Source organism: Pelecanus crispus, chromosome 3, assembly GCF_030463565.1.
Source record: "Pelecanus crispus isolate bPelCri1 chromosome 3, bPelCri1.pri, whole genome shotgun sequence".
Taxonomy (NCBI): domain Eukaryota; kingdom Metazoa; phylum Chordata; class Aves; order Pelecaniformes; family Pelecanidae; genus Pelecanus; species Pelecanus crispus.
In genome coordinates, this window is record NC_134645.1 from 40,578,640 (window position 1) to 40,605,927 (window position 27,288).

At 37.4% G+C, this 27,288-nt stretch overlaps 1 protein-coding gene across 1 annotated transcript in view; it reads left to right on the forward strand.

Annotated features, from left to right (window-relative positions):
* PLEKHH2 (pleckstrin homology, MyTH4 and FERM domain containing H2) overlaps positions 1-27,288 on the forward strand; it is a 55,360-nt gene that overhangs the window by 18,125 nt on the left and 9,947 nt on the right. The window contains exons 3-21 of the mRNA XM_075707830.1: positions 2,347-2,409; positions 3,457-3,606; positions 4,058-4,141; positions 5,619-5,700; positions 7,504-7,686; positions 9,442-10,430; positions 11,448-11,523; positions 12,012-12,106; positions 12,749-12,893; positions 15,105-15,241; positions 16,323-16,433; positions 16,694-16,780; positions 17,891-18,049; positions 18,727-18,807; positions 21,799-21,978; positions 22,771-22,879; positions 22,983-23,095; positions 24,827-25,006; positions 26,818-26,915. Of these exons, the coding sequence (XP_075563945.1) occupies positions 2,347-2,409; positions 3,457-3,606; positions 4,058-4,141; positions 5,619-5,700; positions 7,504-7,686; positions 9,442-10,430; positions 11,448-11,523; positions 12,012-12,106; positions 12,749-12,893; positions 15,105-15,241; positions 16,323-16,433; positions 16,694-16,780; positions 17,891-18,049; positions 18,727-18,807; positions 21,799-21,978; positions 22,771-22,879; positions 22,983-23,095; positions 24,827-25,006; positions 26,818-26,915 (3,122 nt within the window). The remainder of the gene's footprint in view (positions 1-2,346; positions 2,410-3,456; positions 3,607-4,057; positions 4,142-5,618; positions 5,701-7,503; positions 7,687-9,441; positions 10,431-11,447; positions 11,524-12,011; positions 12,107-12,748; positions 12,894-15,104; positions 15,242-16,322; positions 16,434-16,693; positions 16,781-17,890; positions 18,050-18,726; positions 18,808-21,798; positions 21,979-22,770; positions 22,880-22,982; positions 23,096-24,826; positions 25,007-26,817; positions 26,916-27,288) is intronic.

A 27,288-nucleotide genomic window follows, 5' to 3' on the forward strand; every position in this document is an offset into this window, starting at 1 on the left:
GATGGAACCCAAAGTCATGGGCTAAATGAACTCAATGGACATTTTAGAGGGATGGGCCATAGAGGAAGGGAATGATATCTCTGTGTGTATGTATCAAGATAGGGAAAGTGGCTGCGTGGTGCTTAGTTGCTGGCTGGAGCTAAACCACGACAGAGCCAAGTCAGAGCTAGTTGAGCTGCACTGGCAGCTATGTGGACCTGGCAAGCAGCATTTTCAGGTTTTGCTTGTTTATTAAATCTGCCAGGTTTCTGATACGACCTTACAGCTGAACTGAATTTCACTTATGGGGCATAAATAAATTGCCAATTACTGCCATGGCAATCACGTGCATTTACAAATTGTTTGACTGTGAAAACTGATAAGCAACTTGATAATCATCAACAGTGAATTTCACATTATAAATATCTGAAGGAGTTTTCTGTCAAAATATTATAGAGTATTAACAATGTTCATTATCGATATAATAGCTGCACTTTTACTTGGTTTAGCACAGTGCTTTTACTACAGTGGAATGGTAGCTGACCGTATACTCAGAAATAACCTTGATTTCTGAATCCCCAACTCACTAAAAAAGAAATGTCTTAAAAATGATATTAAAGTGAATCTTGTAAATCAGACTTCTATTTGAACATAAAACCAGAAAGACAGATGGAACGTAACTTTAGAATTCAAAATTCTAAAAAGTAAACTCAAAAATTAAAATCTCAACATGAAGTTGTACAAATATAAAATTAAATACATGTGACCAGAGAGGAACAACAAATGTTCATCTCCTCCTTGTCTGTCTGTCCAGACTGTTAGTACATGAATGACTGGGACGATCATTTCCTTAGAACTGTTCTTGCAGAACAACTCACTGGGGACCTGACCATAACCATGTGTATTGTGAAATGTTTGTCACGCTCATATCAACAGTGTGTTGTGGTATTATGATGTAGACTTCAGGGTTTTATATCATATGAGAAAGTACTAGAAGGTCAGTCACAGCTTTTTTTTTACATAAGTGAAAACTCATTTTCTCCGTTTTCAGTTTTTGATTGATAGAAAATGATGACTCGGTGTCCTTGTCTGGATGAGGTGCTAAAAGTACGCAAACCCGTTTCATATGATTGACAACATAATTGGGGAGAGGAAAAAAAAGACAGAGAAAAAGAAACTGAAAGACACCAGAAATCGAGTACAAACAGGACAGAATGAAACTGATTATTTTAAAACCAAGCAGTAAACTGCAGAAGGAATAAATTATTTTCATTTGCATTATTTGTATCATATGCTTTTCTATGAACAATTTTGAAGCTGAATATTCAGCATCCCAGTGGTCAGTATTTGATGTTTCATCCTCTTCAGATGAATGGAGGTCTTACCTAGGTATTTCCTGAAAACCAATAAGTGCTTAAGTTACGAAATAATATATTAATTTCCTTAGGTACTTTCTAGTATGATTTCAAACCTCAGTTTACTTTTTAAAGAATTCATAATTGTATTTTCCACCAAAATCAGACTAGAACACTCTTACCAAATGTCACAAAATGTTTTTAAAAAGTTTTTTTCTGGCCTCCTCTGTTCCACATTGTTGGAAAAGCCTTCAAAATAAATCATGTAAAATGCAGGGGGTTTCTGAGGCCTGGGGCAAAGGTTGAGCATGTGATTTATTAGGCATCGTGATAACATAATGGATCAGGGTCTCTGACCTCTCAAAAGGGACCTGCACTCACTCCTCATGATGTGCTGGTCTCTGTCTTTATCCATTTCTACTGTGGCTTTTCACATTTTTTTTCTGTGTAGCACCTGAATCCACCATGTCTCTTCTGCCACATACCTCCTTCATTCGTGCTGAGGGTGGAGGAGTCTGGGACAGGCCTCATAGCACAATCCTCCCAAAAGCTAAATTCGTCAACTTCAGAAGAATTAGCGGCCAAATTATATAATGTGCCAAGTACCCTTTACTCTTGCCAGTTTTGGAAGGACATGAAGGAGGCTTAGCACTTTCTAAGACTGTGCCTGCATGAGGAGAGTTTCAGGGCTATTGTCAAAGGAATTTCTACTCTTGGTAGCAGGGGAAAAAAGCAGTATGTCATATAGCAGCCACAAAATTGTACTATGAAGAAAAGTTGTATTAACTTTTTTTTCTGTAGAAGACCCTTAACAATGTTTTAATACTGTCATAATGATGAATTATCTTCCCAGTCTGACACACTGTTTATCCTTCTATTTATTTTTATGCTCCTGCCCACAACCTGTCTTTTCCTTTTTCAAAACAGGCCATGAAAATATGTTTCACTGTGGTATTTCTGGCTACGGGCAGAAGGCATGGCCATTTTACTATATGTTTTTATGTATCTACAGATGCAGCAGCTCGAGAAACAAGTTATAGACGCTGATCGTCAAGCAGAGAGAGCTTTTCAGCAGGTATATATAAAAATTGAAAAATATCTCCACTAGCTATGTGCATGTTACTGTAATGAAGGGAAATACAGAGAATTGGTATTTTTCTTAAGTATTGCGGAAAAGGGAGAAGACAGTTTATTTTTACATCTATTAATTTGTCTTACCAGCGATGTTCTAATACCTTTCTCTGCTCACTATCCAGTTCCGTTCAATAAAGTCAAAGCTAACAGCACGAATCAAAAATAGATGCATGTAACGAGCTGCTTCATTGATGCATCATGAGTCTTTGATATATAATGCACATGGAAACAAAGGGGAGAGGAAACAGTGATCTATTTTAGAAAATCTCTAAGAAAACAAAACGAGGCTATCCAATACAGTCTCTAAATAGGATTATTCTATGTTGTTTGTTCTTGTAGAAGTTACATCATCTAAACAATGAGATCGTGGCTAAATATTTAAGCGAAGTTGCCTTTTGATTCCAAATGGCAGATATAGCTCCTGCAGACATTTCATGAACATATCTCTGGTATTCCCTAAAAATCGTTTGTATCTTACTGTGAGACAGATAGAAACTGAAAATTGTAAGAAGAAGAATGTTCATGTACTAATTTGGAGTTAGAAAACGTTCCTGACTACAAGCCAAGTACTTTTTAGCCATTTTTTAGAATGCTTCTGATAATTTGTTGTGGTTTTTTACACTGTACAATTGTTTATTTGTTAAAACGTTTTTTATTAAGCCTAACAACAGCTCTCTATACATAAATGGCATTCTTCTCATATTGGTGTTTCTAACAGCTTGTGTGTTAAACACCTAGAAGCCTCTCTCTAATACTAACAAAAATCTGTGTAAGGTCTATAAGTGTTTTGCCAGTCCTGTTGGTATTAGATGCATAGGGAGACATAACAAACTGTGGAATTTCTTCTCAAACAGGCTTCAGAACTTTGCAGGGTTATCTTGAATCTCAAGTATGGGGGCAATTTTAGCAGTCCACTTTGTGATTAAATTACTACCGTTAACTCGGAGTATTATGTTTCTTAAAGTCTTACGTTTGACCTTCCAAATAGGTGCAGGTCATGGAAGAAAAATTAAAAGCAGCTAATGTTCAAACGAGCGAATCAGAGACCAGGCTGTATAAGAGATGTCAAGATCTGGAGATCGTGATTCAAGATAAAAATGACATAATACAAAAATTGGAGCAACAACTTGAAGAACAGGTTAGAAATAATGGTGTTACAAAAGATGAGCATCAATTCCATTCTTAATCATACAAAAGGAAAATAAAAATTAAGATCAATAGAGGACAGAAAAGTTTAGCATTATTTCTGTTGTTTGATTAAAGAGGTTCTCATTAGAAGTGTATCATTTGAAGGAGGTTTGTTCCCTTGCAAATTATGCTCTGGCTTCCTTTGAAAGAGCATGTAACCTTTAAGAGCTGAAAGATGTTCTTCCTCTTCAGTGTCTCCTCTGAAGAGCTTTCATTTTTTCCTAGAGGAAAGAGGAACAGCAGCCTCTGTGAAGGGCCTATTCATCATTTTTTTTAAAATCACCATGTATTGCCCAGGAGACTGAATTACTTCAAGCAATCTTAGGATTTGTGTCTGAAGAGAGTGCTCAGACAGACTATGATACTCAGTGAAAAATATGCTTATGTCATTTTTTTTCCAGAAGCAAATAAGACTGCAAGAAGCAAAAATCATAGAAGAAAAAGCAGCTAAAATAAAAGAATGGGTGACAGTCAAGCTCCATGAGGTATAACTCTTGGTACAGTACTTATACAGAAAATATAGTGGTATGACTGGCTTTTTGGCTGTTAAAGGGCTTTGTGCCATAGTAAAAAAAAAAAAAAAAGCTTCCCAGTTTCATTGATCTATATAGTTACTTGCTTGCAAGAGTAAAAATTAAAACAACAGCACAGAGGGCAGAGTATCCATGTCACTTAAATTCTGATGTCTAATTTGGTCAGCTAGTATATCTGGGTCCTCTTTATGGAGGAAGGGCCCAGAACTGCTCTCTGGAAGGTGTACTTATCTCCACTGATTGGGAGAGATTAGCTGGCAAACTGAGCTTCCTCAAGCAGATGCCTAAACTGTGAATAATTCCCAGAAAGCCAACCAAGTCTGCTGGGGCCTGGCAGAAAAAAAGACTTGATCATTTTTTATTTTCCAATGCCCACAGTCCTCTTAGTCATGAATAGTTCAGGGGCACCGGCTCTATTCCCAGAAGAGACCAGTTGTCTCCCTTGTTTCTCTGTCTTTGCCCCGCCTAAGGCTGCCAGTTTTGGTGTGCAGCTGTGCTTTCTCCTTCTTGTGTGTATAAAATTTAAAGCTGCCCATAAAAGTTAAAATCCTACTCTGTTGTGGTTAACTGGAAATTATACTCACTCCAGTTGAAAAACAATTAAATTATTATTTTTAAAGTACGAAACGAGAATTAACATTTACTGTTAGTCTGCAGGGGGAATTTTTGAAATAATTTAATAAAAATGCAATTAAGTTTAGCTAAAATTATCTTGAAGCAGTTTGGACAAAATCAAATATGACTCAAACTATTAACTTTGTTTGAAACATGGAGAATCTCAAGCTTGTTTCACAGAGGTGGCTAGGTGTCACCCAATGGCAAGTGGAATTGCTGGGTCCCCTCTTGTGATATGGGATACTCAGATTCAAATATTCTCTTTGCCTAATTTGGAGCAGGAGTTTGAACAAACATCTTTTACCTCCTGGCAGTGGGCTACAGCAATGGGTTGTTGGAGTTTTTCTTCCTGTAGAAGGTCTTCTGCTCTGTATAAAGTTTTCCGGTACCTATTTTTTTAATCTTTGTTGTGGGATGGTAGGAGGCATTAGCAGCATCATTCCCTGTAATTCCTCTGCTTGCTCTTGGGTGTGCCAAGTGGCACAAAAGTTGGTAATTCTAGCCCTCCGCTTTTATTAAAAATGCCAATGCAGATTTCTTTTTTCTTAATTATTAAGGCTTCTTAAAGCAGTCTTGGGTTTGCTTGGTTGTGGGAAAGATTTTAACAGAAGTTGAGCAAATTATCATTGCAGGGAATTTCTTTGTTCAGAATAAACTAATGCCTAGACTGGCATTAAGAGAAGTAGCAGAGAGGAGCTTGCCATTTGAACTAGCTTTATCCTTGGATAGGTAGAAATTCAGAGAAAATCTAAATGATGTAATGACTTTAAAAATTGTTTCACTGATGGATGAGATTACATTTATATGCTTTTAGTTAGAGGTGGAAAATCAGAACCTTCGCTTGATCAACCAAAAGCAAACCAAAGAGATGAAAACAGTACAATCTAAACTGCAAGGTAAATGTACCAATCTTTTAAAAACTTTTGTATATATGGCATACTTCTTTCTGTTCCCTATTAATTTGTGCATCCACATAACTGAAATATTCTGTGAAATCACAAAGATTTCAGTTAGTATGAATTGACATGAGAGTGACTGTACATGAAGGCATTAGGTAAGCACTAATTTAATTTTTATTAAAAAGACACACAGACAAACCACAATTGGTTTTTTTTGGGTGAATGGGTATTTCTGTTATTTAAGACATTCTGCAAGTAGTAAGATTTGACGGGATTTATGTCAGATCTTTGTTTTCACTTCTTTATAGCATAGGTAGTCCTAGCACTGTTAAGGAATAGATCGATGTCAGTCTGCATCTGCTTTTTCTAGCAAATGCTCAGCTGGGAATCAGAATTCTGATCAGATTTTTTAAATTACTACATTTGACTACAGTGATCCAAAACCTTAATTCAGCCACAGTATCACCAGGTTCCTCTCCAAGTGGATATAGTTACTTTAAAAATCGTAAAATGTAAATATGGGAAAGAGGAATATCCCCTCCAAAGAGCATTATTTCACATTAATCAAAGTTGAATTTTATTTGCCACCGTGTTGCTTGTTCACCAACTTTAAGTCTCTCTGAAGGTTCCCACAGTCCTCTCCATACTCAGTTGACATGACAACTTACTATCATCTGAAAATCTTGTTAGTTTGCTACCTAGCCCTCACTTCTTGATAATGTATTTCATGCATGTATGTACACACAGACACTTAGAAATGTGTGTATATGTGCATATATATGTGTGTGCGCACACACGTAATATGCATAAAATATGAAAATATAAATATTTACAAAATACATGCATACACAATATAAAGCTTTTAACTAAGATGCACCTCTCTTAATGAGGAAACTGGATTGTTTTGTTTCTTAGCTGTTTCTTGACCAGTAGCACTTCTGTATACTTTAGCACTTAACAGCTTTAGTCATCCTCTTCTGAGACATCTATTCAAAGGCTTTTTGAGACACTAAGAGTTTGTCAGCTGGTTTTCTACACACATTTACTGATATGCTCAAAAATATTAAGAAATTTATTACCATTTGTAGTGTCCATGCTGATAACAGGCTATGACTTATGATCATGTGGTACTGTTTTAAACAGTTTACAGGTCCTTTTGTTCCTGGATCTGCCACAGAACTTTTTATAAATAGGGATGGACAGCATTGTTTCATATCAGTTTCTGCCAGAATAGCTCTCCCTAAGGACGGATTTCATGTTCTCGAGGCATTTAATCATTTTACCTTGAAGTCCTCCATATATACCTTCTAAGCCCAGTAGCTTCTCCTTTATATTTGCTGTAGCACCTATTACAGATTTTGTTAATATTTTTACCTGAAGGGAAGGCCGCCACTTGTTTTAATACCACTGTTCTACAGTCTTTCCCATATTATATATCCTAGACCAATCCATAGGTTTAATTTCAGTCACAGCAGAATAAAATCAGGTATTTCCAGTAGGTTTTCATTCTGTGTTAAGTGCATGTTTTATATCTTATTGCTGTGAAATTGTTAAAAAATTTTTTTTTTCCTTTCTATACTAAAAGAATCAATCTTTAAGAACTAGAAATGTAGCTCTGGGTTTCTTTTTATATGAGGAGGTATCAGGTAGATTTTTATCCCTATAATAAATCTTTTATTATCTTTTTGCTAAATTTTAGTTATCTTAAAAATACCTGACTTTACACTGCAGAGTAAAGAGACCAGTAGCATACCTTGCTGTATCCCATTAACACAAGATTTCTGAATTACTATTCTTCAGAAGCTACGGGAAAGAAATCTGTTACTTCAACACAAAAACCTGGAGAGTGTCAGCGACTAAGCAGTTTGACTTTTGGATGCTTTTCAAACAGAGCAAGAAGTCCTCAACCATCTCCTAAGTATGAAGAAATAAGCAAGTCTTCATCTAAAGAGTCAGACTATACTGAAGGCGAAAACATGCTAGGTACTTAGTCACCAATACTGCCATTTTATTCTGACACAGGTGGAAAACTAAAATCAACAACTATGTCAGTGTATCCGAACCCGCTATTTTCAAAGTACATAGCAGTACTCCCTCTTTATACTAGTCTCTATTAGTAGGAAGAGATCCTGTTGAGCACTAGAGTCTCCGTAATACCACTAATACATTGTTTGGCAGCATGCAGTGGCTGACGGGTGTTTTGGCTGAGAACGGAAGAATTTGCTGTGGCCCAGGTTTGCTCCACAGTAGCATAAGGAGTTGAAGGCTTCCAGTCCCCCAGGGAGGGCTGTTACGTTTTTATGCCTATATAGAGTCTCACCTAAGTCCAGTTTCTGTATATTTCATCTATGCTATCCCAGTGTCTCAGTGTTAGTTTTATGCCCTAACTCAACAAGATCAACTCGGTAATCTTTCATTAGTATGATCAAGGTCAGAAAAACCAGAAGAGAGTCTCAGGCATCTTTTTGCACCATTGTTTCCTGTCCGAAGAAGGAGAAAGCTCCCTGATCAGTTCCTACAAGTTCCCCAACAAGCCCTGAAGCCTGGCAGTGCCAGCAAATTGGCGTGCTGTTATGCTGTTATAAGCATAAACCAGCCCATTGCAGCTTGCTGCTTCCCGTAAGCAATGAAAAGCCCAGGAAGTGGACTGTTGCTTTGGTCCTTCGTTTGAGTCCCACAGTACTATTCATGACTTCAGCATTTTCTACACAGTTTATCATGGTATCCAAAATTGCAAGTTGAAGTCTGTAGAAAATCAGAAACTGAAGTAGATCCTATTAATATTTTGTATACTTATATGACGCCAAGTTCATTATAAAGGTGGGTATGTATTATTATTTCCATTTTTATAGATGAGGAAATTGATGTAAGAATATTTTTTCAAGGGAAAAGATAAGAAATAGAACCTGGATGGAAACAGATCAACTTTTCTGACTTCATTACTTTAATGTGGACTTAATTAAAATCTTTGGCTTATCCAATCCACTTTAACTTCATACAACTCTTTAACATTAACTTTCCCAAATGTCTGTGTAGAAAAGCCCTAGTTCTTGCATCTGTTTTACCTCAGGTGGAGCATATAGGCCTCACTGACATGCTGCAAGCTATAGCTCTCTCTTGCAAAACCAGGTAAAAGTGAACAGCATAACCAAAGCTATTTTTAATACAGTGTATTTCCCTAAGCATTTTTCATAAGCCTCTCGTGTGTATCTTAAGCATTCACCACTGGGAATACAATAATAGCTTGCAGAAGAAATTTCTGTATGTCAGCACTGTAGAAATGCTCAGAATACCTGATTTGTTAATGTAAATCTTTTCTGACAAGCTTTTACTAAACTTTAATTTTTCTTAGATTTAATAAAGCAGCTAAATTTATATGCCCTCTTAAGCCCTTTTTTGGTTTTTGCTTTGGGTTTTTTTTTTTTGTTTGCATACATATCTGGTTTACTTTAAAATATGGCTCCACTATGCTCATCTTTACATTTATTGCGGTTTTTAGTTTGGCTAGAACTTTGAGTAATGTCTGTTACAGTTTTTTTTTCGCAAACATCATTGCAACTTCAGTTGCATTCAAAAATTTATAGTAATTTTCCTAAGTTTTATTATTTACAATATTCAAAAAACTTAAATGTGTTTACACATTTGAAATGATTACCTACTTGCTATTTGCAGATGTGATGACAAAATGCTTTAGCAGTCAAGTTTGCTAAAGTAATTTTCTCATGTTCGTTCCTCTAGAGAAGGATATCCTGGAAACTACCTTTGCTGGTCCCGCACATGAGAGCAATACAGGTCAGAAGTCATTGCAACAAAGTTCCTCTGGATCAGAGCAGAACAAAAATGTGAGAACAAGCTGTTCATCCAAAGACATAGACAGTGACATGTCAAAGAACTCCTGCACTACTGGGAGTGACTGGAGCTCAGACGAGGATGGAGGAGAGAATAAAGGACTGAAATCCAGGTGTGCATCGACTCTCTCAAGCCACACATCTGAAGAGAATGCAAGGTACAGTAGAATGGGGAGTGAAATGTATTTGACAGCATCTGATGACAGTAGTTCTGTATTTGAAGAAGAGAGTTTCGGTGTTCAGAGGACTCAGCACAAGAAGTTATACTCCTGGCAGCAGGGGTCCCAAAGAAAAGGCCAGAACAATCCAGGTGGAAAGTGCAACTCTGATTTCACAGGTAAAAAGAAAGACCAAGATAGTTCTTCAGATGAACTGAATAAGAAATTTCAATCTCAGAGGCTGGATTACTCATCCTCATCCAGTGAGGCAAATACCCCAAGTCCAATTTTAACCCCTGCTCTGACACCCAAACACCCAATTCTAGCAACTTCTGCAGGTTCTCAATGCACAACGCCGTCAGATTCTCCCTCAAATTTGCCACCTCCAAAGTTACGGACTCCTAATGTGTTTAGTATAAATTCAGCATTAGCAAAGAAACATCTAAGCCAGCCCCAGCTGAGTTCTGACAGAATGTTCGGTAGAAATAGAAATGCCATAAGCATGATACGCCCATGGAGACCTCAGGAAACAGACATTGATCTCGTGGATGGAGAAGATACTGATATTTTAGAGAAAATGGAGATTGGCTCTGATGAAGGAGTGTTTACCTATGACTGCACTGAAGCACAAAACGCTGAAGCCCAGGAACCTTGTGATATGGCAAAAAAGGGTGCTAGCAACAAACCTCCAACCCCTCCATTACATCGATTTCCTTCCTGGGTAAGTGTAATGATAGATAGTTTTCCCACTGGTGAAACTAGCACATTTTCATGCTTCTCTTCTATGATTTTTGTTGCTTCTACCTTTCTCATTCTATTTTTGATGACAAGACAGGACATTACCTTAATTTCAGCTAGGAGGACAAACTCAGAAGCAAGTTTGATTTGAAGCACAGTATTTCTGCCACTGAAAAACGTGGTCACTATTTTTGTAGATAAGACCAATTTTTTTATGTCACATCTAAGTTACATATGTCCTTTTGAGTATATCCAATGAGGTAATGTTTGCAACTTCATTTATTTATTTATCTTAACACCAGCAAAGCCTAAGAGTGCTGGTGTCAATGCCTTTGCTGTAACCATTGTACCACTCACATTCTAGACAATTAAGTTGACTGAACACAACTGCAGACTATGGAAATTATTGATCACATTTCCAAGTAAAATTTTAAAGCCAGCAATCAGGGAATTAAAGTAGATATTAGTATTTCTTCCACAAAATCCAAAATTAACTGTGTCTAGGCTAACTGATTCTGTAGTTCCACAGTCAGAGATTTATTAGTGATTCAGAGATGAATAATGCATTAATGTAACAGCTTTTCTATGTATATATTTTAGTGCATATTTTTTCATTATAGATTTTCTTATTGTGGCACACAAAACTGTTGAAAAGTTGCGTCCATAATGGTATTTCTCTGTTCTTAACATGCAGTCTTCCATTAAAAAATATTCTCGGTATAGCTTCTTTGGCCCCTGATAATAGTATTTTTAAAAAGGAGTTATCTATAAGGGCAAGCTTTATATGAAAAAAAGGTTGAAACAGTCTATGGGTATGGTACCTATGGCGTATAAAAAGAAGGATGCATTTTTCAGCTGGTACTGATGACACCATTTTATCAACCATTTCATCACATGGTTGTACTAACACAAAGACTGGGAGGCTATGGGGAGACTAAACAGAAGAAAAGTAATTGTTGTGTTTTAATTATCTACCATCAAGTCCATTCTGCTTATATAGGAAAGCAGAATTTATGCTGTAGCCAAATCTGGTTTAAGGATGTCTGAAGCTTTCACCATGGAATCTCTTAACAAAAGTAAGTGGTTTAGCTGTTCATTGTCTCATGAACAAAAATTCTCTTCTTGATTTGTAAGCAAGGACCAAATGTCCCATGTTCCTCTAGGATACTTTTATGGAGATTTAGTTATCTGCTATTTAAAACCTAAACGATCATTGGTTATCTTTCCATTGTCTTCTATTACCTTGCCTCTTGACTTTGTGCTGAATTTGTACTTCGTTCACTTCAGTCTTCTTTGCAGTTCACTTTGAAGATTCTATACCAGGTACCAAGGTAAGAGATTATACTTTCAATTTTAAAAGGGTGGTCATGTGGTCATGACTACAGTTTATTTATACTCCTTAAAACTGTTGTAAATTTCAAAAAGCTATAAATCTCACATCCAAAACAGTTCAGGAGTTAGTTTGCATTTTATAGGAGTTATACAATGCAAAAAATTACATTAGAATTTGGTTAATTGAGGGGTAAATTAGGAAGGTCATTTATACAATATGTTGCTTTTTCAGGTGCTGTTTCACTAAGTTCATACTCCATATCCGGATTATATACATCTCTGATATATAAGAACATGACCACTCCTGTCTACACCACTTTGAAAGGGGTAACTGTATTCCTGTTTAAAGGAAATTCTCAAATACGGTTAGGCTTCATATCCAGGAACTTGCTGTTTCACATTTGATGCTACTGTGCCAATTATGTCATAAGATGATGTTTAGATATCACAGAACCCCAGAAGTAATGGAAATGTCAAATAGCTGGAAAAAAAAATTATTGCTGCTTATAAAATGTTACTAGCCCAGGCCTGTTCTTCTTAGGTTCCTTGCTGATTTTTTCCAAAGGCTTGTTAATTATTAAACAGATCCACATGGTGTTCAGTGCTATGGCACTGTTAAAAGTGTGTGTGTGTGTAGAAATGTTTTTGTGCTCGTGCCAAAGTGTTTATAGTCAGATAGCCAGCAGTAACTAATCACAGCATTGTTTGTTTTCTGGCAGCCTTTTGTGATTTGGAAAGACCCATGCCTTGAGCTACCTCAGGTTTCTGTTTTAAAGTGTGGGGTGGTTGAGGATACAGAGGGCAGAGGGAATTCAGTTTTACATTGATATTTGTGTGCCAAAACTCACAACCCAAGTAAGAACAGCTTTGAATGTTAAGAAGCCAGTAGAGCTCTACTACGATATGAAGGAAATAATGACTGATATCCTTTATGCAAGGTATCAAAGAATGTTGTGTTAATTTCTGCAGAAAGCAACTCAAATAAGCAACAGCCCATTTATAGATGAGTCATCAGGATCTGAGGAAGAAGACAGCTCTCGGTCCAGCTCAAGGACTTCCGAGTCTGATTGTCGAAGCAGAAGTGGTCCGGGTAGTCCTCGGGCTATGAAACGAGGTAGGCAAAAACCGTAAGAAGGAACAACTTCAGGGAAGTTTGGAAAACTAGGCAGTTTATGTGATCTTTTTAGAAATTGATTCCTTCAACAGCATGTACATCTTAAATCTAGGCTTTTTTCTCAGCTGTCAAAGCCTAGATCTATTATTCAAGCAGGAGAAAGGACTGTTATACATGGCTTTCTTTTTATTGCTGTTATTATAGATGTCTTTTTAAGGCATTAATCTAGTAGCTGGCTGTTGTCATGAGGGAAAAGTCACTTGTACATTTAAAGCAAGAAGCTCTATTATAGCTATACTGTGTCATGCCAAGGACTTCTGATGACCTTTAACTGTAGGTAGGTAAAAATTACCTAGAAAAAGGTAATTACCATCAGAAAAAAACCCCACATATATTCAAGTTTATAAAGCAAAGTAAGTTTCATGTGATCAGAAGGCAGGTGGAAAAGCTCCCACGAGAGACTATGTGGTTCTGTCATCTCATGCAATAAAGGACTTCTTTAATTTTTACAGTGATTGTCTCAAGGTCCTGCGCAAAGATTTAGTTAAAACACTTGAATCCAGTAATGTTCTGTCTTTTGTGGAAGAAAGTTCTCACAGATGTAGGTAATTGTGTGTTTTCCATCTGCAGAATGAAAATCACATGCTTCATAACATTGAAAGATACAATGCTTCCTCATGGGGTGACAGTATCAGCATTATATCCCTGCGAGTATTTCTTCGCTGGGTAAACCAAGCCCAGTGAGGCCAAGTGTTAAGATCCTTCATTATACATTGCTTTAGAAATGCAAAGTAACATCATTCAGTAGTCTCCATTACACACGTTAAAATCCCAGTTAGCAGGAGCTCCACTCAGTCACACTTGAGCAGGTAGATAGAGCCACTGGTCCTAGAAGTTTTCCAGTGCCAGCCACACGTGGCATCGAGTCCTGTTTCCAGTGATGCAGTTACAGTTTTGCTGCATTAGTGTGAAAAGGACCCATAGTTCCTGGTTCCCAGCAGCTCCATCTGGCTGAGCAAAAACCAGTGCCGTGGCTGCAGACGCATCTCATGTTACATGCTTGCACAACAGGAAAGGTAAATTAGCTAATTTACTAGGTGGTTTCACCTACAATTTATATCCGTGTCTGTGAAATGGCACCATTGCTTTTGTTTGTGCTTTCTTTTCATAAAATAATTCTTGCATTGTTTCATGCATGGAAACCTTTCTTAACCACAAAACACGTATGTACGTATCTTTGTTGAGATCACGTTGTTTAAAAATCTGGGCAGTCACAAATTTCACTAGGTGCACAATTAGCTGGCTGCATATTTGTTATTAAAGATTCTACATGAGAAGAGAAGAACCCACTCTGAAAGCCCAGGTGGCTTACCAAAGCAATAAATGAGAAAAGCGCTTTTTTTAAAAATAAAATTGGCAAATGAGTGTGGAAATTAATGAAACAAAGGAAACAAGGCATCTTCATTTCAATCTTGGAGAGCAGCCTTTCAGAGTAGAACGCTAGTCCTTACAAGAGGACTTGTTCACATGTTTGAAAATAATTATTTCTATGATGAATAAAGGAGGAGTTTGAATTTTTGTTGCTGATTCACTAGAATTGAAAACACGGTGCATTTTTTTTCAGGATTAAAGCTAATAAACTCCAAAAAAAATCCTGAAATCTGGAATTCAGATTTTTAGGAAACCTCAGTATAAAAATTCGTACTAATTGCAAAATAAAGACAGTCACCTACAGCTTCAACATATAGCGGATCTTGAGCATTGCTTCTAAGTACACAAGCAGTTGCATGAGAAATCCAGATTCCAGAGCAAATGATAGAAGGGGGAAGGGGGAAGTTGCTTAGTTTAATTAAAGATCTTGTATTAATTTTCTAGAGAATGAGTACGATGCATGGCACTAACTCCCTCCTTAAAAAAGCTGTAGTGATATAACAGAAGGTGATAATATATAGAAGACATTTATTTGTTTTTTCATTCACAAGTGACTTAAACTCTGTTTCATTATGAGAAGATGGGATTCAGGTATTAGCACTGTGCTAATAGTTCGATATGCTGATATTTAAAAAAATGCGTGGTTCCTGATGGATTTACCTTGATACTTGTGTTTGCTACAGATCCTACTCAGATATTCTTTCTGCATGGATTTTCTGATCTCATTTGTTTCTAATGTGATCAAAAATGGAAAGAAACATCTTTCTTCTTTTAATGCAGGTGTGTCCCTGTCCTCTGTGACCTCAGAAAGTGACTATGCTATTCCTCCAGATGCATATTCAGTAGATACAGACTATTCAGAGCCAGAGCAGAAACTTCCTAAGACCTCTTCTTCATCTAGTGATAATGGAAAAAATGTGAGTACTGAAGTTCTGTGAAGAAGTGTACCTGTGGTGCTGTGTGTATTTATGTTCAAAGACCGCTACCAAATCTCTGTATTCAGTCTTGCTGACTCACAGACTGCCTTATGAGTACAAATAGCAAAATATACCAACAATAAGTTAGCCATGTAAGACTATAATGATTGAAGGAAAGTGAAGGATAATTCTGAGCTTTCTATATAATGAATGGAAATAGGTAGACAACTCCAGAAGACAATTCAAAGCACTTAAGATTTTCCTTTCTTGGAACCAGATCTGGTATCAGATTGCATATGAAATATTAAAATCAGCTTAAAATTGTTTCTTGAATATTCAGGGCAATAGAAGGGCATTCCACTGAAGGAGTTGGAGGCATCAGTAGAAATCCCTATGCAGTAATACGTTTCTATAGTTTCATCATACAGGGAGAACTTTAGGCATCAGAGAAATCATAAGTAGAGCAACATGTGAGGACAGGTCAAAGAAACCAAACCCTTATGGGGTATTGGTCTGTCTCCTGGAGTTTTTTAACGGCCTGTGTTAGTAGTTAAGATACAAGTGGATTGACTGCCTGATGATGAAGATAATTTATTTTAAGCTCTCTTCACAAAGCAAAACTGTGAACTCCAGTGTACACACTAAAAGTATGTCTGTGTGGAGCTCTGAATGACACTGGTGTATATCTGGTCTGCAGGTTAGGCCCTGAAGTTGGGAAAAAATACATATTTACACTGTATTCATTTTGTTCCTTGTTTAATACAAATAATCAGAAAGTAAAATCAGGAATCATCCTATTCTTCGTTCTTTTGTATAGTTCTGGGCAAATCACTTACTCTCCTTCATGTACTATAACTGTAAGTAGGGATATTAATTAGTTATCCCACATGCATGGCATTCATCTTGATGCTTGTAAAAACTTTGTCATTGGACTAGAAGTCTAATAAAATACTGTAATTATTATTTAGCATGCTTTTAAGTCATTCAAATATCGGTGTGCGTGTGTATTTATACATATCTCTGAGGGGTATAGGTATATATGTGTACCTAACTACTTCTTATCTAACTTCTACATAATCAGGAACCCTTGGAAAAATCTGGCTATCTGTTAAAAATGGGTGGTAAAGTAAAGACCTGGAAACGACGGTGGTTTGTGCTTAAAGGAGGTGAATTACTATACTACAAATCTCCAGTAAGTGCACGTAACTTACTTGCTGTTTAATATTAGATTGTTTTTACTGAGAATCTAGGGCTGCTAGAAGGAAAAGAAATGTATTCCTGGTGTCTGAGCTGTTAGAGAGTGATTCATGACTCAGTTCCTCAAAAGGTGTACAAGGTAGTCAATGTCTAACTAGAAGGTACTTATGAAGATTAATGTTTAAATGAGTTCTACAATTATTTATTGCTATTTGTTGGTAGATTTAAAATATTCTTTTTCCATTCTTTCCATAGAGTGATGTCATTCGAAAACCTCAAGGTCAAATTGAGCTAAATGCATCTAGTCACATTGAAAGGGGTGATGGAAAGCAAACAATTCAGGTGCCTGCTTTTCTTATCTGTGTTTCAGTGGGTATTTATTTCCTCCATCCCCAAAACTAACCCCTTGTTCCAGTTCCTGTTGGACTGGAAATCCAAATGTGGACTTGGAATTAATCAGTGCCCTTCATTTGAAACCAAAGGATCATTTCAGTTACAGAAACTATAGAAAGGACTACACATATCTTGTTTGCATTGCTACAAAGGTCAGATCATCACATATGAGGTAGAAATAGAGAGAGTAGTCTTGGGGCCAGCCATTAGGGTTGGGAGAAGGTGTTCAAAAGGAGATAAATTGAGTTTTCTCAACTCTGCTGTCCTGGAACTTTTCAGACAGAAAAGCCTTAGAAGGCATGGATCTGTCTGCTCTGCCTGGCCACCAAATGTTTCATTAATGAAGTGTGATTTGGGAAAAATATACCCCTGAAGTTGTGAAACTACACTGGGTACTGTATGTTATGGGTACTAATGCAGGTCGAGGGAGGTGATTCTGCCCCTCTACTCTGCTCTGTTGAGACCTCACCTGGAGCACTGCATCCAGCTCTGGATCCCTCAGCACAAGAAGGACATGGACCTGCTGGAGCGGGTCCAGAAGAGGGCCACCAAAATGATCCGAGGGCTGGAGCACCTCTCCTATGAGGCCAGGCTGAGAGAGTTGGGGTTGTTCAGCCTGGAGAAGAGAAGGCTGCGGGGAGACCTGATTGCAGCCTTTCAGTACTTAAAGGGGGCCTATAGGAAAGATGGGGAGAATCTTTTTAGTAAGGCCTGTTGTGACAGGACAAGAAGTAATGGTTTTAAACTAAAGGAGGGTAGATTTAGACTGGATATAAGGAAGAAATTTTTTGTAATGAGGGTGGTGAAGCACTGGAACAGGTTGCCCAGCGAGGTAGTGGAGGCCCCATCCCTGGAAACATTTCAGGTCAGGTTGGATGGGGCTCTGAGCAACCTGATCTGGTTAAAGCTGTCCCTGCTCACTGCAGGGGGGGTGGGCTAGATAATCTCTAAAGGTCCCTTCCAACCCAAAGCATTCTATGATTCTATGTTACAACCCCCACACTGTGGGGTCAAATGTATAATGTTCTTAAAGCTCAAGACTCTTCTGTTACTACATAGCTAACCACAGAAAAACGAACATACTACTTGACTGCAGATTCTCCCAACATCTTAGAAGAATGGATCAAAGTACTACAGAATGTTCTTAAAATACAGGCTGCCAGTCCACTTTTCATACAGCCTGAAATCAAGCCAACCATGAAAGGATTACTTACAAAAGTAAGAACACTTTTCTTCCCCCTAACTGCTTTATTCCATATTTCTTAAGAACAGTATCTAGATGAAAATGGCTCTGCAATAAAATAAATACAAGCAAAACAGACATGTATTTGCTTTCCCAGTACTTTACAATGTGAACAATCCAGAAGGACTAGCAACTCACCAACTTTGGGCAATATTTTTATTCTGGTTGTTTGATTTGATTTGGCTTTTCTTGTTGTCTTTTAAACTCATTAGTTCCTGTGTTGAGTTCTCCATTTGCACTTCAGTGGTATTCTAGTTCAACACAGTACTGTGACACATGCACAAGCTTCAGTAGCTAACTGACCTAACTTATTTCGGTGGAGTGCTTTATTTTTCAGTATTATTCACTGGGACAGATTATTTCAAGAAAATAAAAATACTGTATAAAAGGAATTTTTCAATTCTTTCATTTCCTCAGCTTCCATTACCTTAGGCCTGATCCAAAGCCAAATGAAAAACTCACACTGGCTTTATTGGGCTTTGGACCACTATCTAATGCTTTAATTCTTATGCCCTTAATAGAGTTATGCAGTTTCAATTATTTGTCTAGTAATGTGGAAAGGAATTTGAGCCAAGGCATTTATTCCCAACATCACCAAAGTGTAGTCTGTATTTCTCTGGCTGTGCTTCTTCCTAATGTTCTGTAATTTCAGGTGAAACATGGATATTCCAAAAGAGTTTGGTGTACCCTAGTTGGAAAAATTCTGTATTATTTCCGTAATCAAGAAGACAAGGTAGGTCCCTTACTTGTTTCTTCAGTGAATGGAAGATAACATACTGAAGTAGACTTTAAACAATAAGGTTTATTAAGGTACAGTTGGCCTAGGTAGTTAGTATATGCCCATTTTATCTTGATTACCAAACATTTAGACTTCACAGATTGTCAGATTGGGAGGCTCCTATCCAGTGGACAGTAATCCAGGGCACACCCATTGGTCTCCTTCTCCTACAGGACATGATACATATTATGCATCTTCTTACCCTAGCCGAAGGGGGACGCTGATTTGCTGATAGCCTAGGTCTCCCTTTTCTGACAGGCATGAGACTCATCAGAAAAGACTTGGCTGTCATCTAGTTTTGGAAGCTGACCCTTTCTAATGTATGGGGCAGTGGGCAGTGGGCAGTGACTGCAAGTTTCAAGAAATTAAATGTTCTTTTTATCCCTCAACTGACTTCCAAATCCTGTTCTTTGGTATGTCACTGTGCCTCCACAGTGCTCCAGGAAAGGCAAAAAAAAAAAAAAAGCAAGCTTGCAGGATGCTGAGTTTACTGCTTTGCAGATGTGTGTCTGGCGGGGGGGGAGGATCTTTTTCCACTCTCCATCAGAATTATGGAAAAAGAGCTCACTGTCTACAACTGGTGAGGTGCACAGAAATGGGGATGGAAGATGGCAAGAGAAAGGGAGGAGAAAATTATTTCTGAAACCTAGGGAAAATACTGTTTGAGAAAGAAAAGGAAGAAATGGGATCCAGTCAGCTTTAAGTTAACCTCCAAACATCCCATACCCTGCAGGACACAAGGAGCTAAGAGCAAGCAAGACCTAACACTTCCACATCGGGCCTGACCTTTAGTTCTCTACCCACACTTCTGAATATTGTCAGTCCTAATATTTCCAGTCATATTTATGTAGAGACAGGACAAAGGACACCTCTTGTCATACTTTTCACCTGTTCTTTTGCTCCCGAGGCATTGCATTTTGTCATCAAGAAACATCTTTTTAATGGAGGAACAAGATTTTGTAAACGTCTACAAGAATTCCTCTTAATATTGCTAAGGTTATGAATATTTGATTCATACACTTATTACTTAGCTCTAGTAAGACTGCTGACACTTGACAAAATGGTAACAGTCCACTGAGCCATTCTAACCCATAACAGTTCAAAAAATACAGAAAATCCCATTTATTAGTTCTGATCTAGCCAAATAATCATAGTGGACCCAGCAATTTGTAGCCTCTGTACAAAGCTAGTTATTCCCTTTGTTATCCTTTTTTAGCCATTTTTAAACATTGAACTAAACCTTATTTCTAGAACTATATGAGTAAGATAGTAGTAACTATCCAGCAAAACATTTTATTTTAATTACTCTTTAAATGTGTAATACAGGACTGGGGAATCAAATTACTAGAGTATTAATCTCTAGCTCATCTTCAGAGACATTAAAACTAACTTGCATTTTCTCCTATGAAGAGATCTCTTACACATTTTTACCATTCAAAATTTTGGGGGGTTTAGCATGCCCTCTAGAAGCATCTAAGAAGTTTGCTGCATTCTTGTGAATATTTCCCTCACATTTGGAACAAGTTTTGCTGCCCTTTTAAAGCAAAATTGAAACTAATTTGCAACCTTGTAATAGAATAAGAATTCAGCTTTTGTAAGCAGAATAGGTACGAAAAGTTCTTCAAAGCTCATTCATTTCTAATGGTCAACAATTTGCTAATTAAAAACATGTTTGCTGCAGCTGAATGTGACCGTGCAGAAACAAACTACACAATGTGCAGTGGTTAAGCATAGTAATGGAGTCCATTTAAGTGGCTTCCTTTCAAAATGGCATTCAAATTAAAAAATTAGCCATCTGTGTTTTAGTTAAACTTAGTGAATAAATCAGTCTCGACTCTTTGTATATGAAATGACATCTCTTGATTCTCAGAATCTTATCTTGTTCAAAAAGTTGAATACTTCAGAAGCACCACAGAAAATACAAATCACCACATGCATCTTTAAGCCTCTCTAGTGAGAGCACTGGAACAAAGAGCCACCACTATGTGATGTTTTCTTCAAAATGATTATGTTATTAACTGCTCAGTTTATCAAATCTCTATTCAAGAAACCCACCCTAGACTGAGTCAAACTTCCCAGCTACCCTCCAGTGTCGTATTTTCAATTTTTAAAGAGTATTATTGAGAAGCTAAGAGTCAGCCTCATATACTTTTCCCCGTTGTTGGTATTTCAAGACACCTTCAGGCTTACACTTGAATGTGGCACAAATAAGATGCTAGTTACTGCAGTGCCAAACCACCCTTCCACTAAAGGGAAACATCCCTCTCTTTCTGCTGTATCACTAAGCATTGCTAGACATCACAAACAACACAGAAACAGTAGCATGCTGTATTTGTGTTCGTTGTGCCTTCCTGTTGATAATGGCTATGAAATAATTACTTCTGTGAAAATTTCCTTTTGAACGGCTTTTCATATAAAATATTTCCTGATAAATGATCATAACTACATATACAACTTAAGACTCAAGTACTGTGATCTGTCAGGCTGAAGAATGAAACCAACTGAGAAGGTCTACCACACAAAAAATGTACTTTGTGAATTTATAGCATGAACAAAATAAATACGTCAACACTACACTGCTGTCCTTTGAAATGACAAGATTAGGCTTGACCCAGGGAAGTTTTGCTTGGAACCAGGTGTGGAAACTCTGAAGAATTCCTTCTCTCGCCCTAATAGACATTTATTGCATTAACTAGGTACAGCAGCCGACCTGGAAGAGAATTTTTTAAAATCTCACTTTCAGACTTTGGCACATATCATTCTTCTGCTGCTGTCTGCAACAGCTGGCTTCTCTGACATACCTTGGCAGGACTGAAAATGAATACATACAAATGGGTATTGATGGTAGTTCACGTTTTTCTTTCTATTTGTACAATAAGAAATATAAAATTCATGTGCACTGAAGCAAATATTTGTTCTCTCACCACTTCTGATATTAACTTTTAGTTTCCTCTTGGGCAAATCAAACTTTCTGAGGCGAAGGTTGAAGAAGTTGATAGATCATGCGATTCTGATGAAGATTATGAGGCTAGTGGTCGCAGTTTATTATCAACACATTACACGGTTGTTATCCACCCCAAAGATCAAGGACCCACCTATCTTCTTATAGGATCCAAACATGAGAAGGTAATAAAAGGACTTTTTTATTGAGTTTCAGTAACACATCTATCAGTATGATGCTGTGATATGAATATTTCTTAAAGAGGAGAAGGAAGAGGACGTACAAGTCATCTGGCTTGTAGTTTGATATATGCAAGGATATGTATGTCCTGCTTCATTAACATCAGTCAGAGTTTGTCTGCAAACCAATGCTATGATAGGTAATCCTTTTTAAAATAGGTGAAAATAAGCAGCAGGCTTGCCTACATAAGGAGATGGTGCATAATATCAAATATACTGTAACTGGAGAATTTTGCTCACATTACACTAACTTGTAGGCAAAACTGTAGCAGACCTTCCTGAGAGATTTTGGGATACTGTTATCCATTTTCACTGGTAAGACTAACAGTAGGGAAGACTGCCCTACTGAAGTGAAAGAGAAATGAGAGGTATGGTTAAAACCATTTTTATTATTATTGCTTCATTGTTCTCAAGTAATCTTGTAGACCTTGTTTTGCTTTCTGGCCTTATCCCCAGGTTAGCAGGAACTGGCAGTGATAAAAAGGCTTTCTGAAGAGGAAAGGAAGAATGCCATGATTTCTGAGGGTAAAAGACTTCTGAAGGGAGCCCTGTCCAATCTTCCTTGCTTAGTATTTGTAACATAGAGACTGTGTGAATGCAGGTGTATTCAAACAAAGGCAAACTCCTTTGGGCTTCAACAGGAGCATACGGCAGTGTTTCAAGTTGAGAGCAAAATCTTGATGAAGCAGCTCCTTCCAACACAGAATGAGTGAGCTGCTGTGTGTTTATCTGCTTTAGGACATGTGGTGTTACCATCTCACAGTTGCAGCTGGAAGTACCAGTGTAAATGTTGGATCTGAGTTTGAACAACTTATTTGCAAATTATTAAATATGGAAGGTGATACCAGTAAGTTTGTTTTTGTTTCAACATACTAATATTCTAATATTTATTTACGGAATGTACTTACGAACTGAATTAATTGCAAAACCTACATATTTTATCTGTTCAGCTTCTCAGATTTGGAGACATCCTACCCTTTGCCACAGCAAAGAAGGAATTGCTTCCCCTCTTACAACATTGCCATCAGAAGCCTTGCAAACTGAAGCAATTAAATTATTTAAGGTAAAACCATAGCAGATGCCTTTTTTATTAACTGACTTACTATTTTAACTCTTAGCTGAAGAATGGCTATTAGTTGGCTTACTAGAGATGTTCAACAGATAAGGAAAAAAAAAAGAAGTTTACTCTTATCTTTAGTGGAGGTAGCTAATGGATAGTAGCAGAATGTCCCCATATTATTTCATCAAAGAGAATCACTTCCAGTGTAAAGAGATCACTTTTAGCTGTCAGGGAGCAGCTTAGGCTTCAGCTTTTGGCCTTCCTACTGAGGTTGTTGATAAAGTGCAAGTTAGTAGAAAAATCCATGGCCATCATGGATGATAACTTCATCATGAAGTTCGTAAGTCCCAGAGAACCTAACAGCATGGATGGATCTCTGTATTCAGAGAACTGTATCTGAAATAGTACTTTTGCAATTTGATTTCAGGAAGAACAAATGGTAGGCACAAGTTTTGTTGTAGGTATATTTAAGTCATCTAGAAGACATTTTAAACATCAAACGAAAAACCAAGCAAAGTTTAAGTTTAAGCAAATCATGGATTATTTCAGATTACAAGTTGGAAGGCAATGGAGCTTGGATAAATGAACTGTCTCCACAGAACTTATACAAGTCTAAAGACCAAATTCTGTGAATATCTGGATAATTTTGATGTAATGGTTCGGATCTAGAAAGGAATTCAAGACAAGCACCATACGTTTAGTCACAGCTACTTTTAGGCAAACTTTCCAGCTTGTTTCTCTGAAATGTTTGAAGCACTTTAAAGAAGTACATTCATCTTATCTTCTGCAATCCTGCAGCATGAAAATTTTAAAGGGAATGTACTTCTCTGATAAAAATAAATTTATATCTATTTGGAAATCACTTTCTGAAATATATTTCAGACCTAATTCAAATCACAGACACTTGCCTAAAATAAATAACTAAGAGATGACCTGTATGACCTTTATTGAAACCTTGTATAAATCAGTTTAAAAGTCAGGTAGGGAACTGATTTAGAAACAGATCAAGCCATGTTTCAGTTATTCCATTGCTGATAAAAATTAGTCCTGTGCCTCCACATATTTTCAGATAGACTAAAAATAGATTTGGGCTTCCATCCATTTCTTGTATTTTGCTTATATACCTTGAAACTTCTTCAACTATTATATGGAGTAAATGCAATGAGTGATATGTAAGCTTTCTTCTAATACAGCACAACAAATGATTAACACCTGACTTTCCTAAGACAGTACTGGGGACAGGAAAGGTTATACTTACCCACAGTAAAAATACCAGTGAAAGACAAGACGTAAAGCAAATGGCTCCAAGTTGCGGCTTTCTTGTCTGTGTATATTCTGCTGTGTTGTGCTCACTACTTGTACAAGCGTTTTACACTGGCTGCCATTGAGAGCTGTACACCTCGCATTTTAAAGTCCTGTACAGGGATAAGCTATGTTCAGCATGTCCTTAAACTTGCCTACCACCACAACTATTGCAACTCCTGCTAGAGCTCACTCCATTAGATAGGGAGTGAAAAGCATGTTTTTTAAGAGGTGTTTTTATCTTAAGTCTCTCTGTATAGCTTTTCCGCCATTCTGGTCCCTTTTCACTCCTATTTGCAGGGCCAGCAGGGTTTCTTTAGTCTAGGGGTAAACTAAGTAATTGTGACCTCAATTATAGCACATTTTTGTTATACAGAACATCTAAAAGATTTGATAGATAATAAACTCACTGGTTTATTATTTTATATCTAGACCTGCCAGTTGTTTATAAATGCTGCAGTTGACTCTCCTGCCATTGATTACCACGTATCTTTGGCCCAAAGCGCTTTGCAGATCTGCCTCACACATCCTGAACTTCAAAATGAGATCTGTTGTCAGCTTATTAAACAGACTAGACGTCGACATCCACAAAACCAGGCAGGACCAGTACAGGTAATGCAGTATTTATTCTAATGGTTTCTATTTCAACAGCTCAGACTGTTTAGAATGGTAAAGGGGCTCCACACTTCTGTAGCATTTGCTTACTTAAGATCAGATAAAAACCTGAAATACCATCTTATTACTACTGTGTTTTCCTGAAACAGAGCTGATGCTGTCCTCCATCAAAGTACTTATATCTGATGACAGGGTGTATCTGTGCCTGTGCTGTTTTTAAAGGCTGGACATACAGTGGGCTATCTTCAAGTAAAGTGTTAAGTAAGACATCATGTACAGAACCTCATTCTCTTTTACTGCATCTTTAGAGGTGCTGCATCAGGAAGCTTGGTGGGCTAAACCACATAGCAGATGTCTGTATAGCATCAGTGTGAAGAAAAGCCATAGTGCCATGTTGTGAAATCTCAGATATGCTCAGGGTTTTGGATAGATGTCCCCTCTTGTATGTCATGCTGTTCTGCACGCACCCTGCATGCTGGATGATAAATACATACTTAAAATTCTTCACCTTTGTCCATTGCCAGCTATTCACTGGTATCCAAATATGTAACAATTAAATGAACTGAAACTGAAAGGAAAGCTAATACTTAGAGTTTCTGTAGAATTAACAGAACTGGAACAATAGTACATACGAAGGAGGAATACCTGCAGAACTATGAGACGGATCAGAAAATGAGAAAGGAAATTACCATATTAAGGCTTTTGTAATAAACACATTTCTCTTGCCATAGAAAGTAGAACGTGACCAGCAGACATAACTATTATCTAGAAACAGCCCGTATCTGGGATATGGCCAGTATGTGTGCATCGCTAAAACATCCACAAAGCTTCTGTAACAGACATAGCATGTTCATGTCATTTAGCACGCACTGAAGTTACATATGGCTGATGGAATTTAACCATAATCCTTCTTTGGTACTTTCGTACCACTAGCAAGGCCTTCCCTCTGATACAGATAAATAACTTGTTGCTATCATAATCCACTGGCATGATTTTTAAGGGTTACCATGTTCAGCAAAATGTCTATAGCCTCACACTAATTATTTTAAGTCCTAAATTAATGCTGTAGTCTCCCACACCTGCTTCTACTGCAGCGTCTTCCTGAAACAGAGCCAATGCTATCCTCCATCAAAGTACAGGTATTTGATGAAAAGAAGTATCTGTGCCTGTGCTGTCAAATTTCTATTTAATACTGGGCAAGTCAGATAAATCAAGATAGATAAACCCCTAAATTTCAGTATGATGCGTTGATACAGTTGTGAGAAAAGTAGTTGCAACGTTTGTAAGTTTATATCTAGAGTACATGAGAGCAGTCTGTATTAAGTGAAGCCTATGGATACATACTGAGCAATGAAAATACACCAAAATATTGAATAATTGTTTTTTCAATATTACCAACTACTTGGTAGGAGGAAACTGTCTTACGGGTTGTTTCATAATATATGTAACAGGAGAGATGAATTAAAATTGCACAGGGTTCTCCTCTTTTCTTAGTGCTTGGCCTTGCCACCTTAGTATTTTTTTCCTGTGTATTAACAGCTTTTTATTCAAACTGATTTGCTTTCCCATTTCCAGCCCCAAAAGAAACTTGCTGTACACAGGTAAATAGAAAGAGAGCATTTTGGCCTTCTGATGAGGTGACATGCTTATTTACTCAGCTTTTTTTCTGTGTTTTCTTGCTTTTACTCCCCTTTACAGCTCTCTGTTACTCAGCTTGGCACAGTAAGCTGCACTGCTGGCCAGCAGCCACAGCAGAAAGTTTTACTTTGTAAGATGTTTAAAACAGTGAATGTCTTCCTTTTGTCCAGGGCTTGCAGCTCTTGGCTCTCTGCGTTGGACTCTTTCTGCCCCAGCACCCATTCCTTTGGCTTCTTAAACTTCATTTAAAGAAGAACGCAGACTCCAGGTGTGCCTAAATATTATTACCCACCTAGTTGACTAGTCTTTCTGAAGTACCTTATTTTCAATCTTTCATTTAATATTTCAGATCTTCTGACATATTTTAAAATAAATCTGAGTAGAATTGTGCTCCAGTGCTACTAAAATGTAGTACCTGTTACTTCTATGCATCACTTGGGAAAGTTATCCTTTGTCTTGAAAAATACTCTGCAGTGGAACTCTGGCTGTACAGTGCAAAACCATGAAAACCAAAATATGGCAGTTCAACAAAACGCTCTGAGCCATGTTCATCTTCGGCACAATTCTGTTGGTCTCAGTGGACTATTTCTCTTTATAATTCCACATGGAAAAATGTGTTGGAAATCTCGCAGAGTGAAATC